The sequence below is a fragment of the Dicentrarchus labrax genome, unplaced genomic scaffold (assembly GCF_905237075.1).
Source record: "Dicentrarchus labrax unplaced genomic scaffold, dlabrax2021, whole genome shotgun sequence".
Lineage (NCBI taxonomy): Eukaryota > Metazoa > Chordata > Actinopteri > Moronidae > Dicentrarchus > Dicentrarchus labrax.
Window position 1 is genome coordinate 29,883,357 of NW_026136714.1, and position 11,054 is coordinate 29,894,410.

General features: G+C 36.1%; 2 gene segments (V, D, J or C); both read left to right on the forward strand.

Annotated features, from left to right (window-relative positions):
* The first annotated feature begins 5,582 nt into the window (after nucleotides 1–5,582).
* On the forward strand, nucleotides 5,583–6,228 carry LOC127376241 (Ig heavy chain V region 5A-like). The segment is given in 2 exon segments: nucleotides 5,583–5,729; nucleotides 5,816–6,228. Coding segments are annotated over 2 exon segments (345 nt in total).
* Nucleotides 6,229–8,242: 2,014 nt separating this feature from the next.
* Nucleotides 8,243–9,151, forward strand: LOC127376237 (immunoglobulin heavy variable 3-48-like). The segment is given in 2 exon segments: nucleotides 8,243–8,311; nucleotides 8,400–9,151. Coding segments are annotated over 2 exon segments (366 nt in total).
* The last annotated feature ends 1,903 nt before the right edge of the window (nucleotides 9,152–11,054 follow it).

Here is an 11,054-nt window from a genome sequence, read left to right on the forward strand (position 1 = left end):
GTAATAGTTTATGATAATAGCAGAGTTTACAGTTGTTTCGTTTCTGTAACTCGCAATGCAAAATCTAAAAGTTTCATTTTAAAAATGTTACAGTTGAGTGTGTAATGAAGTTAAAATATCATTTGTAAAGCAGAGGTGATTTCAGGCATGTTTTCACTCTGCAGATATAATAACATTCAACAGACTCTTCTATTGGCTCCAGTTAGACCAACATTGATGCTTCATATGTTTGATTCTATGCAAACTCAGTGACCTTCCTTGTTACTCAGCTATAAAAACTTCCCATCAGGCTGTCAGTGGAGTTCACAGCACGTCAGTTTCAACATAAACCATGTTCTCTGTAGCTCTGCTGCTGCTGTTGGCAGCTGGATGTGAGTCTCTCTGGATTTGTCAAAGTCAACAGTTCTTCTTTTGCAGTATAACTTGATCATTTGTTACAAAACATTTTCTTTTTTAACAGGTGTGAAGTGTGAACAGTTGACACAGCCAGCCTCTGTGACTGTGCAGCCAGGTCAACGTCTGACCATCACCTGTCAGGTCTCTTATTCTGTTAGCAGCCACTACACAGCTTGGATCAGATAGTCTGCAGGGGAAAGGACTAGAGTGGATTGGAAGCAGAGCTGGATCCACAATATATTACAAAGATTCACTGAAGAACAAGTTCAGTATTAACTTAGACTCTTCCAGTAACACAGTGACTCTAAACGGACAGAATGTGCAGCCTGAAGACTCTGCTGTGTATTACTGTGCCAGAGAGACACAATAACACAAACCATCAGTAGACCTGAACAAAAACCCCTCAGTGCCTGAACACTTGTAACATGAAGCCACCAGAGGAGGAGCCCTCAGACCACTAATGATTTCAACACCAGTTCACTGTTACAGTGAAGACAAAAACAGACATGATAAGAATTAAGAAAATAATATAGAATAATAATGATATCAAAAACACAGTAGAGGCATTTTAACAAAAACATGTTTCTCTGTCTGCCTCAGAAATGTAAATCATTTATTTGCATTGACTGAAAAACATGGTTATTAATGTCAAACATGTATTGAAGAGTTACATGTTATTCCTGTTCAATGCTTCATTAATATTCTTGAATGTATTCTTCACTCTTATTGCTACTTGGGTATTTGGTCCCTTAAGTCTTGAAAATAGTATGATATATGAACATTTGAAAGAGATTTTCTTGTGAGAAATTCAACATTGTAACATAATGAACTAAAACATAATTGATACTTCTTTACATTAAAATGTGATTAAAAATACTCACTTTGGGTGTATGGTAAAATTGATAAACTATTGTCGAGGTCTTCACATGATGCAGACTGTGGTCTATAATGTGGTCTTTATTAAGGGTCAACCAACTTAAATAATGTGTTTGTCAACCTGTTGCACAAATTATACTGAAACATGCAAGAGGGACTCTTGGAGAAATGACTAATGTACAGTAAACATTCATTCTGCAGTTTCACCAAACATCAACTGAGATCCAAGTTATTCCTGTATTTAATGCTTAATTAATATTCTCAAATGTATACTTCACTATTATTGCTACTCAGGTTTTTGTTTTCCTGAAATCTTGAAAATGTTTGACTAGGACTGGAGTGGATTGGAATGAAATATACTGGAGCTTCATATTACAAGATTCACTGAAGAACAAGTTCAGTATCGACTTAGACTCTTCCAGTAACACAGTGACTCTAAACGGACAGAATGTGCAGCCTGAAGACTCTGCTGTGTATTACTGTGCCAGAGAGACACAGTGAGAGACAATAACAGGAGAGTCATACAAAAACTACTTCCTCGATTTACCAGCAACACTGGTAACACTGTTTCTTCAGTATTACTTGATTTGCTATGAGACTGTTTTTCTTTTAAAAGTCTTATTTTATCTCATTTGAATAAATGTTAAATTAATTTGCAAATATGGACAGTTAGAATTTAAAGCCTCTTTTTCTTTTCAAGATTGTTTTTTATTTTTTATTTTTGTGTCTTTTTCCTTGGAAGAAATGTTTACAGATGATGCAGAAGGACTACTTTCTGTTTTATACAGTGGTGCTGATTACATGTTCTCTAGTAATGATGAAATAGTGTCCACATTTCTTCATATGTCTTATGACTTGCCATGCATATATATGACTGCCATCTCATCATCATCATCATCATTATCATCATCATCATCATCATCATCATCATCATCATCATCATCGTCCTGATTCCTCTTGACAGGTGTTGATGGTCAGACTCTGACAGAATCTGAACCAGTTGTTAAAAGGCCTGGAGAATCTCACAGATTGACCTGTACAGCCTCTGGATTGCATATATCAGTCAATGTAGTGGCAACAAAGACAGCAGGTGTATCTGCAGATGAACAGGCTGAAGACTGAAGATTGTGCTGTTTATTATTGTGTTCAGAGCCACAAAGTGAACTGAGACACTCAGCAACTGTAAAAGAATCTTACAGTACTCATCCTTACTAGGCTGACAGTCCCACACTAATGTATCTCACATGAAACATGTATCTCTTTAAAAGCTTATATCACTTAAATCTGTAAATCACACTACTAAATGGGAAAACCTGATCTCTTGAGAGAGCTTAAATACAAATTCCTACCTCCCAAAGATGTGTAAATGCTTCCTTTGGACTCACCACCTGAACAAGAGAGACATGTGTTTTGCAAACTGAGAGATAAAATAAAAATGGTTTCAGATATAAGATCATCTCTAAAATAGTATAAACACCAATTATACCATAAAATGTTTTCTCGAAATGTATAACATGACATTTTCTCTGATTACCTCATCTTCTTTGTAGTTTGCAGGATTTTACATTCAAATGAAAGCTACAGCTGAGGTGTTGGAGTAAGTGAATGAAGTTCCAAAACTCTGTTTCAGCAACAATGTTAAACTGTCTATATTATAGGCAGTCACCAATAAGCTAATCATTGTTTTCCTGTACAGTGATGAAATGATAAAGAAAAGCAACTTGATTTGCATATTGTCACAAAGCTTTCAGTTCCTGAACATCTGTTTTCCTCTGGAGGCTCCAAGCATTGAACATCTGCATACAGCAATACAGTCAAATATATGTGAAAAACTATTTAAATATATTCAAAAACATACAAACAGATGTTTCTCACAAGGAAGTGAAGTTCCACACATGTTTCAAAGGTAATTTAAATAAATAAAAGAGTCAGTAGAGTTTGTGTGGTTAGTTACTTCCTGACAGAGAAGTTGAGTATTTAAATGTGTTTGACTTAAAAGGATAATCCTTCAGCCGTGACCTCAGTTGTTTTCCCTGTGTTTCCCTGTTCTCCCTCTCCCCCTTGTTTCCTGTCATAAAGGTCTGTGAGGAAGATCATCCAACAAGAATAACAATTAAACACCTAAATAAATAAAATGTCTTTCTTTAATTATCACTTTTTCACAAAACAGCCAATGACAGCCAAACAGTCTGCTGTAGAGGGAGGTCTATGCAAATTCTTCCTTCTTTATAATCACACCAACAGAAACTGTGAAATCATTTTAGGCAGGACAACTGACAGTCTTATAAATCTTAGAAAGACTTTGATCAGAAATCAGTGAGCTGCAGAATTTACTTTAGAATGGAAAATATGATTGTCTGGAGTTTATTATTTGTAATGGCTATTCATGGTAAGAAAATCAATTCTGATATAACAACATGTAATGTTTAATATTTTATGTAAGATGATCATCATGTCTTTGGTTACAGGAGTTTGGAGTGAGATCAAACTGGACCAGACTCCCTCTGAGGTGAAAAGACCTGGAGAGACAGTGAAGATGTCATGTATCACATCTGGTTATAGCATGACAAGCTATGCTATTAACTGGATAAGACAGAGGCCAGGGAAAGCTCTGGAGTGGATTGGGTGGATAAACACAAATACAAACACTCCAAGCTATGCCAGTTCATTTCAAAGCCGTTTCAGCTTTACTCAAGATGTACCCAGCAGCACTCAGTACCTCCAAATCAACAGCCTGACAGCAGAAGATTCTGCTGTTTACTTCTGTGCTCGAGAAACCACAGTGACTGAAGACAGTGGAGCAGCTGCACAAAAACCTCCACAGACAATGAGTAACAATGTAATCTTAATAACATCTGGGTTTTCTCACAACCTGAGAACATATTTAAAGTTTGATAGCAACAGTATGATTGGCTGATGGAGATGGTGGAAATCCGTTTGGTTTAACTGAGTAAACCAACTGAGTTAAGTTTCTGATTACAGAGAAAGCAGGAGAAGAGGGAGAGAGGAATGTAAACAAATGAGCAGCATAGTCTTCCTGATTGAACTTCTGCTTAGCTTCATTTCAATCAGAAGAGACTTCATTAAGAGTGAACAATATTTACTGACAGGACAGGATCATGACGCCATCATATTTTAAGGGGTAGTGAAGGTGTGTGTGGTATTGGATAGCAACCCCCCAAAAAAGAGACAAAAGGTAAAGAAGGAGGAATACAAACCAAAACAATATATCTTGGGTGAGTGGATTTCTAGTAAAGCCTGTAATAAGAACATGTAACCATTAAAGCATGAACAATGCCTCAAAATTTGATAAGATAAGATAAGATAAGATAAGATTTTCCTTTATATTTCCTTTTAAAATTTGCTCAATCCAGTAAACGCAGGACTTTTATTTAGGGTAGAAAGGTATCAACTCTCACGATATCCAGTGTACATGAGCAGCAGGAGTATTGAGCTTTAGTTCAGTCCAGAGTTCAAGTGTCAGTTAAGATCAATGAGAACACCAGATCTGAGTGTTTCCTTTTAGTATGAAGAGAAAACTCTTTTCATCATAACTTAATATCAAAACATATTTTACAGACATTATTGTCCTTTTTAGTAACAGAGGAGAGCGAAACTCGACACTGACTGACCTCTGCATTCTCAGCAGAAAAGAAATAGATCATCTGCAAACACTGCAACCATTAAAAGTCTTTTATGCAAACCAGCATCAGACTGAAGTTTCACCATGGCTGCATTTAGTAAGTACAGTCAATGAGTAAATAAATGAAGAAACAATTCTACATTACAAAGAAGCTGTGGTCATATGTTTGAAGTTAATCATAGTGATGTAGGAGGTGCTGACAGTGAATAAAATAACTCACATCATATTTAAAATGTGTTTTCATCATTAAAAAACATGATAAACACAATGGCTCATAGAAAACAACATTTTTCATCCTTTTTATTTAATGGGTACACATCATCATTGTTTTTGCAATGCTGATTTTTTAAAAATGTTTTCCATCATCCACGAGTAGTAACAATATTCACATTGAGATTAGCAATAATGATAATGATAAATGTTGTTTGATATTATAGTAGAATTAACGTAATGTTTAATACAAGATTATTGTAATACAATACATTTAGACATTAAATGTTTACAGTTGATAAAAATGTAAAATTTCTAAAAAATATTGTGTGTGTACTGAAATTAAAATATAATATGTAAAGCAGAAGTGAGTTCCAGACATGTTTTCACTCTGCAGATATAATAACAGTCAAAAGACTCTTCTATTGGCTCCAGTTAGACCAACATTGATGCTTCATATGTTTGATTTTATGCAAACTCAGTGACCTTCCTTGTTACTCAGCTATAAAAACTTCCCATCAGGCTGTCAGTGGAGTTCACAGCACGTCAGTTTCAACATAAACCATGTTCTCTGTAGCTCTGCTGCTGCTGTTGGCAGCTGGATGTGAGTCTCTCTGGATTAGTCAAAGTCAACAGTTCTTTTGCAGTATAACTTGATCATTTGTTACAAAACATTTTCCTTTTTAACAGGTGTGAAGTGTGAACAGTTGACACAGCCAGCCTCTGTGACTGTGCAGCCAGGTCAACGTCTGACCATCACCTGTCAGGTCTCTTATTCTGTTAGCAGCTACTACACAGCTTGGATCAGACAGCCTGCAGGGAAAGGACTAGAGTGGATTGGAAGCAGAGCTGGATCCAACATATATTACAAAGATTCACTGAAGAACAAGTTCAGTATCGACTTAGACTCTTCCAGTAACACAGTGACTCCAAACGGACAGAATGTGCAGCCTGAAGACTCTGCAGTGTATTATTGTGCCAGAGAGACACAATAACACAAACCATCAGTAGACCTGAACAAAAACCCCTCAGTGCCTGAACACTTGTAACATGAAGCCACCAGAGGAGGAGCCCTCAGACCACTAATGATTTCAACACCAGTTCACTGTTACAGTGAAGAGAGAAACACACTTATTATTAAGATCAGGCTGTTTCTCTCATTGGCTGACCTGAAGAAGGTCGCCCAGGCTGTCGAAGTATCATTGCACTGTATATCTTTCAATTTTGATTTTATTTACATTCAAGACACATCATGATTTCACGTCACATGGCTTTGATGCTCATATTTGATCCCTCATTGCAAACAGAGAACCTGTAACAGTAGATTTGTCACAATGAACTTATTAAAATGAATTCCCCTATGAGCAGCTTTAAGATAATAATTGATTTTCTAAAGGCTGTGTACTGAAATAAAGGTAAGACTTTATAATAATGGTTTTACTTAAATAAAAGGACATAAGTATCAGAAGCTAAATTTACTCAAGGGCCCTGTTCACAGTGTTATATACCATATATGCAGAGTTAAGAATCAAATAGTATTTTTATCTTGGAGATGTATTTGATATATTTCAAATCTATTATACAAATAAGCCCCTCCCTTACAAACTGCCAATGCAAATCCAGAGCTTTCAGAGGGTTTACTTCTGCAGCATCTGAGTTCACATCTCAAGATGATGGACAAACTGTCTGTACTGCTGACAGCACTCTGTCTGCCCTGTACGTTGCTTCATGCTGCAATACTGATCAGAGAATGCACACATTTAATGTTCTGCTGTTTATTTCTCTCTCGTTCTCACTTGTGTCCTTTAACATCTGTTTCTTTGGCAGGTTTGAATGTCCAGGGATTTGACAGCCACAGTCATCTAAGTGAGCAAAGAAGCTTTACAAAAACCTCAAACATCTTATCTTCACAGTCACCAAAAGGGGGCAGCAGGAGATCTTAAAACCAGTGTGGCATCGTACCTACACATACAGAGAAACAAACACAATGTGAAAGCACCAGCTGAGGCTGTGGTTTGTCACTTCCTCTTTTTTATGGTTCCATGTGCTTATCTACCACAATGTACTGGTTAATAATATTCCCATATTTTATTCTGTAAGGCAGGAGTGAAACAATTTCTCTCATATTTCAATAATTAAAGGTCCCATATTGTGGAAAGTGAGATTTCCATTTCTTGTGTGATTATAAAGCAGGTAGGTGCTGTATAAATACTGTGAAAGTATCAAAAAGCTCATTCCACAGAGAAATGCACACAGCCAGTATTCAGAAACTGTGCCTTTAAACCAACTGTCAGAACTTCCATAAGGTTGTGATTGAACTATACAGTCGCCACCATCAGCCATGCTCCCAGTGAGTGAGTATGTGTTGGACAGTTACTCCCTGTTGGACAGAGAATTAAATAAAATGAGCATTTAAGGCACTGAATACAGATAACACATAGAGTCACATCACAGATCATAAATGGAATTTTCTTGTTTTATGTTCTAGTCCTCTACTTAACATTAATACATTTTTTTAATTGTGCCATCATATATTATTCGTTTCTCAGAAACAGTTTCTGGTTTTAGTTTGTGTTATTGAAAAATGATTAAAAAAACAAAAAGACTTTCAACTTTTGAAGACCACCAAATAAAACAAGTATTACATTCATATTTGTCTGCATCATATTTATTTTTCTGATGTCACAACTCCTCCATTATCGTTTCTCAAGTGCAAAAAACTAAAGACCAAACTCTGTCCTCACTGTGAGGACGAGTCAATGCAGAATGTAGTTTTTTTCAACCTTTAATAATCTGACTGCAAACAGTGACAAAGCTTTTAGTTTTTACTGCAACTTTTGTTTTACTCAAGATAACAGAGTTTATATGTCTGAGTGGACAATTTATTTCTATTGACTGAAAACTGTTCTTAGCAGTTTTCTTAACTTTATTCCGAATGGGGTTTTAATCTGTTAAAGTGTTATATTTCTGTCAAAATGTTATTAATCGATTGATTGTTTCACGAAACAGTAACTCAGATCAGAGTCAAATCCAGTTCCGCACTGTGAGGAGGAGTCAATGCAAAACTCAGATGTCTTCCACCTCTACTTATCTGACTGCAGAGAGGATGACAGAGAACAGTGGACACACAGTTTAACATGATGGACTATAGGACAGGACTGCTGCTGTTAACTATCTGCTGGGCAGGTGAAGATTTTATCTGACCTTAATTTTACATTACTTTTATTTTTATCATCAGTTTCTTTTAGTTGATGTTTTTTTATCCTCTTGACAGGTGTTGATGGTCAGACTCTGACAGAATCTGAATCAGTGGTTAAAAGGCCTGGAGAATCTCACAGATTGACCTGTACAGCCTCTGGATTCACATTTAGTGACTACGAGATGAACTGGGTCAGACAGGCTCCTGGAAAAGGACTGGAGTGGGTTTCTCTTCTCAGCAAACCTAGTGGTAGCACCAAATACTACTCTCAGTCAGTTCAAGGCCGGTTTACCATCTCCAGAGACAACAGCAGACAGCAGGTGTATCTGCAGATGAACAGTCTGAAGACTGAAGATTCTGCTGTTTATTATTGTGCTCGAGACTCACAGTGACTGGAGTTGGTTGAGCAGCTGTACAAAATCCTACAGTACTCATCTTTATAACAGAGCTTCATTAAAACCACTCCTCAGAGAAAATGAACAGCATTTGTGTGGTTATGCTTTACAAGTCTCATTTAGTTTGGAGAGCAGGTGAAAATGATATGCAGAGTCATGCAGACTTTGAATTGAGATAATTAAAAAAAAAAAAAAAGAAAATTATGTTTTGTTTCCTCTTGTGACATAAAAACATCACATTCATACTGTATTTGACAGATAAGCCAGCAGACATTTTCCAGAGTATTTTGTACATCATCACACACATTTCTGTTTATAACTAGTTCATTTCCATTTGAGGCTCCAAGTTTCTCTGTATGTCTGTGACTTCAAACAGCCATAATTTGGATGCTGAATTCTTTAAAAGTTAAAAACAAGCAAAACATAACATAAAATCCAGGACTTCAACCAGCTGCAGCAAACTCATTTACATGATCTTGCTTTAACTTTACTTGTGTTTGCAGTAAATATATAAAATTAAATTAATCAGTAAATCAATTAATCTTACAATTATTTATGATCTTAGGATTTCTGAATTAAACTGTTTTAAAGCCAGTGAAGTTTTAGGAGAACAAATCTTCTGTGTCTTTTAAAAAAAAATGAATAAAAGTCGAAATATCTAAATTTACTCAGCAGTCTGTTAAAGTCATGGAGGTACAGATGTCTTTTGCTAATGATTAGGTTGTTTAAATTGTTTTGTTTTGTGTTCGAAACCTTGAATTTCACTATAAAAGCAGAATGTGATGTAGGAGGAGCTTCCTGTAAACAAATTCTCACAGGGATCCAGTTTCCATCATATTTAAAGAGGATCTGTGGATTTGAAAACAGAAGCATTGTGAACATGGCTCACAGAAAGCTGACACTCCTACTGGTTGCTCTGTTGGTTTCAACTGGTGCAGAAGGTCAGACTATAACAGAGTCTGAACCAGCAGTTAGACAACCTGGAGAATCCCACAGACTCACCTGCACAACATCTGGATTTAACTTCGGAAGCTCAGTTTGGAACTGGATCAGACAGGCTCCTGGAAAAGGACTGGAGTGGATTGCTTATATAAGCACATCTAGTACTCCGATCTATTACTCCCAGTCAGTCCAGGGTAGATTCACCATCTCCAGAGATGACTCCAGCAGTAAAGTCTATCTACAGATGAACAGTCTGAAGACCGAGGACACAGCAGTGTATTACTGTGCCAGAGACACAGTGAGAGACAATAACAGGACAGTCATACAAAAACTACTTCCTCTATTTACAACATCCAGGGTGAACATTACATTTTATCTGTAATACATGTATTTGCAATGCTGATTTTTTATTAATAATCATTTAATCCATGATTAAAAATTCTCTTTCTCTGAGGTGAAGAAAAATATCTTAATTTTGTTAATTTCTACATGGTTGCACGGAGAAACAAACTACCAATAACCAACAGATATACCCAGAATCCTCTGTATTGACCACATTTCCTTGTGAAATTATCGAGCATTAAGCATTTTACAACAAATGGTCACATGAATGAATACACTGACTGTCAAGTGTACCGTATTTTTTTATTTGAATGATTTTTTCCCCCAAGTTCCTGTTTTTAGATGTGATATTGTATCCAACATGGATGGACAATCAGCTAATGGATTAAAACCTGTAATTGTAAAAAAAAAAAAAAGTCGGATAACTCAAATGAAGGAGAGTATGAGAAACGCATGTACACAATGAAAACAACAGCTGATGTTGTGGTTTATAACTACGAGTTTCTCAGTCTTACATTTAACATATTGATTTCTACAATAATAATGGTTAATAATGTTCCCATTATTGATTTTTAACAGCAGGTGTTGAGAATGTATTTGGACATTTATGCATGATATGTCCAGTATATGGATGTACTACTAAATGCTGCAGAACAATACAAATAAATACAAGTTGGTATAAACATCAGGTCAAATAACTTGATGGACATTGTAATTATTCATAATTATTAAAAATCATTATAATATAAAATGATCAAAATCCTGTTTTTTTCAGAGATGTGTGAGATGTGGTGTGTTTCTCTGTGAGGAGGAGGAGTCAATGCAAAACTCTGATCTCTTCCATCTCTACATATGTGTTGCAGAGTGAAGGACAGAGACTAAATCATACACACTGTAGACTGGACAGAGACAACTGGCTTTTACAATGATCAGACCGGATTATTTGGTTGTTTTTCTCATCCTGTCTATTAACTGTGCAGGTAAGAACAATCATTGTTTGTCTGACAAACCTCCTGATACAAAGACAATATGGCTGCATTACAGTAACTAA